The 6325-nt window shown below is 43.4% G+C and overlaps 1 protein-coding gene across 1 annotated transcript; it reads right to left on the bottom strand.

Annotated features, from left to right (window-relative positions):
- On the bottom strand, positions 1 to 5694 carry LOC307251100 (uncharacterized protein). The gene is made up of 3 exons (XM_080028421.1): positions 5407 to 5694; positions 3798 to 4445; positions 1 to 2386 (listed from the first exon to the last, which is right to left on the bottom strand). Exons 2-3 carry the CDS (start codon positions 4359 to 4361, stop codon positions 1799 to 1801), a joined length of 1152 nt encoding a protein of 383 aa, XP_079884547.1. The 5' UTR covers positions 4362 to 4445; positions 5407 to 5694; the 3' UTR covers positions 1 to 1798.
- Between the last annotated feature and the right edge of the window lie 631 nt (positions 5695 to 6325).

The following is a 6325-nucleotide window of genomic DNA, read 5'->3' as shown; positions in this document are numbered from 1 at the left end:
AGAAAGACAGATATGATTAAAAAAAAATCACAGACGTTAACAATAAAACAATAAAGGGGTATCAAGAAAATAAATGTTGCAATCCAACACTGGAATGAAGCTTCCTTAAGCTGTGCTGCATTCCTGACAGGCTGTGATTACAACAGTTTAATAATGCCTTGGATTAACATTGGCTGTGCAGAACCAGATAGGGTTTTCCGTTTGTTCAGTATGAGGCTGTGTGGGAGGACTTGGTCCTGCTGACCCAGGGTCAGTACCCATCCATTTTCTGAAGCTTTTTGGTCCTGTACCATTTCTACTTGCCTCATGTTGTTGTTTTGTTTGAGTAATTTAAGAGCTGTGCCCATCAAAGAGAAAAGTAGGCAACTGTCTCAGAGGATAAACACTTAAAACTGAATTAAATCAATAATTAAACTTACACAAATAGTGACATTTACAGTATTATGACTCTAGACATTACACCCTCATTACATAGCAACAACGTTCTCAAAATAACTTCTGGATTTTACTCTGGAGTCTGGACATATAAGAGTTTCTTCTTGTTGGCAAATGAGGTGTTTTTTCTCATAGCATTGTACATTGTTTCTTGAAATGTTTCAGGACATGGCATGTAACAACTTTTTCAATGTATAGTTCAGACTTTATAATCAAATATATAATGATTTTGTCTTGACTATGGCATATGGTTTACGTTTTATACCTCAACAGTAGCCCTCGTGCTCGGTTGTAAGTAGCCATTTAGCTCCGTCACTAAATCTTATTTTCGAAATGCATGGGCCATGCGCACTTAGGTCAGGTAGAGTTGTAGTTAATGTTGTCGTTATTCCAGCAAATAGCTCCATTGAATATTAATCCAGGAAAGCACAACACAGTTCAATCAGACTAAATAAAAGAGTTGTAGAAACGCTGTGTATAATTGTCTCATCATTCGAGGAAAGTTTTTTCCAAGTGGAACAGCAGCTTCCTGTTTAAGAGTTGGAACATCTTGCAGTCTCAGTTTTTCTAATCTATAACTACTGTGTCCCTCTGAGTACAGTTCATTCAAATAGGGACAAAAATGCTATTTGTAAAAACAATATAAAGCTTTCTTCAGAAGTCCATCAACCAATGATGAGCTATGGAATGTGCTCTATTTGAAGGAAAAGTATTATTTTTTAATTTATTTTTATCTTATTGCTTCATTCTCGGGTTCAAGGCAAGGCCGCATAAACCATTCCTTTAACTGTGTGTGCATGTTTGAAGGAGACATGGGCAAAAGTTGCTTATCGATAATTAGCTTGACACAAATACTGGAAGTCAATGGGAAGTATTAGCCTGATTCCGCAGTCAGAAGATAAACTTTACAACATCACTAAACAGTCCTGGGTGCTGGTTGGGAATTGTTTAATTACCACCTCATGTTGCGTTCTGTAGTTTGTGGACTTTATGTCATTTTAGAATCAATTACATATTGGGAGTAAACTGTGCAGTGTTAATGCATCCACTCGTAAACAGAGACATTTTGTTTTGTTGACCTACTGACAAGCACATCTGCAATGGTTTGGGCATAAACATGGAAAATAAACTAGTCACAAAAAGCACGGGACCATTTAGTGATTTTGTGAAGTTTATCTTCTGACTATCGGCGGAGACCGGCTAAAACGTCCCATTGACTACCAGTATTTGAGCTAAGATAACTAGCGACGAATGCCCATGTATTCTTCAGAAATGCACGCACAGCTTGTATTGAACCCGTGAGTGAGGCAACAAGCTTAAAATGAAAAACTGTTGGACTATTCGGTTAATGTCTCACAGTTGGCTACCAAAGCCAGCTGTCGAGATGCTGAACACAGTAACAGGACTGCCCCAGGATGGCGGTCAGCTCCCCGTAGCTCTCCCCCCTCCAGGTGGGCAGCAGCCTCTCGTTGTTGAGGGCCTGGAGCTTGGGCGTCCCCTCCCGGAGGACGTGGTAGAGACAGGGCCAGCGGCTCTGGATCCTCAGCCTGGTCCTGCGGTCCAGCGTGATGCCACGGACGATCTTCTTGGCTCGGAGCTCACGCAGGGCCGGGAGCTTCAGACAGGAGAAGACCAGGCCTCGGCTGGGAGACACGTCCAGGTACTCCAGAGACTGGGACTCCAGAGTGTAGGAGATGCCCAAGTTCCTCAGTGGCACCAGGATATGTAGAGTCAGGGACTTGAGGTTAGGCAGGGATTTGGTGAGGGTCTGCAGTGTGGAGGGAGTCACCCCTTTAAAGACCCAGAAGTATTTGAGCTCCAGGACCCGGAGCTGCTGGAACTGGGCGAGCAGCGACACAGACATGTCCGACCAGTCGAAGTGTGAGCGCATCTTGGTGATACGCGGGCAGCTGTGGGTGAGCTTGGTCAGCAGTTCCTGGAAACTGGTCACCTGTAAAAAGCAAATCAAAGAGATCAACCATTTGCCTGGAGATACGATCGTATAACAGGCATCGTTTCATGGAGAACACATTACATGGATTGCATTTTTGTGACTAAATTAGCCAAGATTAATGGGACTGGAATGATTTTATCAAGAACGTTATTAATAGGGCTGGGTATCGAAAATCAATACTTATTTGGCAAAGACAGAAATGCTTCCATACCATCGAGTATTGAACAATGTATTGTGGTTCAATACCAAATTTCGATACCTAAGGGGGTACATCTCATAGATGTCAGTGAGCCAATAAGCATGCTTGATGTGCCAAGACCTTAAAGTCAGTCATCAGTTAGCCTATACTGACTGGGACCTTTTCATTTTGCACTGAAAACATTTTGCACTGATTCATTCTTTAGTTCTCATTTTGTTCCTTTTTGCTCGTATATTGTTGGATTGCAATGGCTCAGGAGATCAGGCATTTCTGCTAATCTGAAGGCAGTCGGTTGGATTATCAAAATTATTATTATTTATTGATAAAATGCCACTTTTAAAAGAATACAATCACAGTAGTAGTAAGTAATGTCATCTTGTTAAAACGTTATTCATAAAATTGCTATGGAAAAAGATAACATTCAAGAACCAGTATCAGTGTCAAGGTATCGGTATGTGTATCGATATGGAACATTTGTGAACGATACCCAGACGTAATTATTACTGCAACTTTGTATCTCACTTCTCATTTGTTTAAATGTTTTGTACAATACAAAAATGGATGTTAAACTTTGCCCTAACTGACTTTTTACACACAAATAAACATTGCTCTCTTCTGTCAACAGTGTGGTGAACTATTACATGTCAGGATGCTGCTGTCTCAATAAATCTCAGTGTCCTTGCTAGCATCCCAGGACTCTTGCTTCTTTACTGTTCCCCAAGAAACAGATGTGCAGCTGTGATAAGCGGCAGACAATCAGACTTGTCAGAAAAGCACAAATGGATTTTCTTCATAGTTTGCACAATGGTTGACTTCAACTTAAAGATGAGCTTATCAGATTTTGGAGGTCAAAGGATAATACCACCTTAGATATTGTCAGGTAGCAGTAGGGTTACAACATTCCGTGAATTTTCAAAGTTGGAAGCTTTCCATGCGAATTAACGGGAATTTTGGGAATAAACAGGAATGTACTAAATTTAAGGTTGGCCAAATGCACTAAATCCTTTTCACTATGTTTTTTCAGACCTGGCAAACGTTAGGTCGCAGTGACCTTGAACCATATAGGAGCTTCTTAGGAGCTTGACCTTCTTTAAAGCATTGCCTACCACCACTGTACTTTCACCATTCAGAAAGTGTATGCCACACGGGGCAGTTAACCATGAAACTGTATTTCTAGATTAAGAATAAAATCAGTTAAAAACAAGTCACCTGGTCCATCTTTGTGATGCTGTCCTGGTGTGAGCTGGAGCTGGAGTGGACTTTGAGGTCCAGCGGTTCCAGCAGAGTAAAGGTCCAGTTCAGGTCCAAGTGGCTGAGGTCTCTGCAGTGGACTTTATCCAGCAGGCGACTGAGCAGCTCGCTCCACTTGTTGCAGCGATCGCCCAGGTCAAAGCTGGCCTTGAGCGTGAGCAGGCTGGCCCTGCGCGAGATGAGGTGGTGGGTGTAGTGCTGGACCCAGGACTTCCACCTCTCAAACTCGCGGTTGGACACCAGCAGCCCCTCCTGGCCCAGGTGGAAGACCCCGCGGCGGGAATAGTCCGCCACGCGCCACAGCTTCCAGGAGCGCACCAGGCAGCTCCAGCTCAGGCAGACCAGGGCGCAGCTACATTTGTCCACCTCGTTAAGGAAGGACAGGACGTGCAGCTGGCACTCCACCGGCAGCAGGTTGAAAGGGAAGTGGTCGTCCGCCGCTTTCCGCCGGCTGCTCACGGGGACCAGGGGTCGTTTCCGTGGAGACATGATGACGGACGAGGCGATGATATTGGCGGTCATTGATGGTAGAGGTCAGAAGAAGAATCTCCACCGGGTGGTCTTGTGGTCCGGCTTTGCCATCAATCTCTCTGGCACCGACGAAGCCTTTAAGAAGATAAAGGAAGGAAAATATAACACAAGATGATTGAAGGTTAAGGGAGGTGTTTCAGGAGCGTCCAGCTGGGAGCAGGCCTCAGAGAAGACCCAGGACCAGGTGGAGAGATTATATCTTCGAAGATCTGACCACATAGGTACATATTCATTAGATAAGGCATAGGCCATACAAACACCAACTTCTCACACCATAGTGTGGATTGAAGTCGGGTTTAGCTTGGACTTTACTTTGGTGTATAAACTTATCTTAATATATTATGGCTCCAGTTCAAAGGATCACAAACACAGAGTTTGGGCTCGTAGATGCAAATATATCATAGCTGTATGTACATTCATTACATAGGTGGCTTTTTTTCCCTTTAAAGGCTCTACAGTGTGAACATTTCAGTCGCTCTCTTGTTATTTTCCAATGAACAGGGGAGTTCACAAGAGACTATTTCCAGTCCACCGATGGTGTATCGTCTTTATTTTCTTTATTCTTAATTTGGATCCCTATTAGCTTCTACAAGGTGGGCACTAGTCTTCCTGAGGTCCACACAGAAAGGGACAGCAAATAAAAACACTACAATAAAATCACCCTATCAGTTAAACCGAACAAGTCAACGAAATTAATAAAACAAAAAAAACAGCAAAACTACTAAATCAGCCAAATAAAAAAGTGAATAGGTGACACCACACTACAAACAAACAATAGTAGCCTATCGGTAGTCATCCATATGCACACTTACTGCTATCTAAATGGGATTCATGTACTTGTGTTTAGTAACTTGTTTATAGATAGTAGTATGCTTTGGGTGTGTCAGTCCCGATCTGTCCTCATCATTTGTTCGTGGACTTGGCGACACCACATGACCAACGCTCACTTGGGAGTGTTTTTATGCCCATGACAAAAAAAAAACTGTGTAGACAAGGTTTTCACAAAGAAAGTGCAACTTAAACGTTAGCTACTCACTTTTTTTAGTTCACGGAATTGACTTTACGTTGAGCGAGCTGACACGTCGCTTTGTAACACGACTCGAGCTCCTCTGGCAACTCCGTTATAGATGCTGACAGTTTTCAATAAGAGGACTGCATTTAGATACGTCCAGCTACACAAGGGGGCTACTGTGTGTATGGTTGTTTTGCTCAGTTAAAGGGACAAAAGTCGTGTCGTTACCTTGGTTCGAGCTGGTCTCTCTATCGTCCTCACTCCCAAAGCTAACCTGCTAGAAGCTAGCAGGAATGAGACAAAGGACTTTAAAGTTTAACATAATTACTCAGCATTGTTTCAGGGGCTGTATATACTTAGCTTCATGACGGAACGTATTAGTAACTGTAAAGCAACTCGTCCAAATCCAATAATGTAAAAGAAAAGAAAAACGTAAAAGAAAACGACTGCAGGAGCTAGGCCGGCTAGCTCGCTGCCGAACAGCTGAGTTCTGTTGTTGTTTTTGTTTTGGTGGCTCGCTGGTGATGGCGTCAACAAAACGCGCCGGGCTGTACGTTTGGTTTTGTACCCCGGCGTCGTACCGTCGGGCGGAGTGTAATGTTTGAATACAAGGGTTCGAGGAGAACAATTATTCATTTTGCGAAAAGACAGCATAATATAATCAGTTAACACACACCACTAAATAGACTGAGACAATAGACGGAGGATTGATTTGGGCCGTAACAGTGGTGTTTCGAGAGAGCACGAGCGCCCTCTGCCTGTAAAACCAGGTAAGGCTAGTGTGTGTGTGTGTGTGTATGTGTGTGCGTGTGTGTGTTTGTGTGTCCATGCGTGCGTGCATGTGTTTGCGTTTGTCTGTGTGTGTATGTGCGTGTGTGTGTGTGTGTCCGTGCGTGCGTGCGTGCGTGCATGTGTTTGCGTTTGTCTGTGTGTAGGTGCGTGT

Source organism: Ammodytes marinus, assembly GCF_949987685.1.
Source record: "Ammodytes marinus genome assembly, chromosome: 5".
In the NCBI taxonomy this organism is placed as follows: domain Eukaryota; kingdom Metazoa; phylum Chordata; class Actinopteri; order Uranoscopiformes; family Ammodytidae; genus Ammodytes; species Ammodytes marinus.
This window is presented reverse-complemented; position numbering and strand designations above follow the sequence as displayed.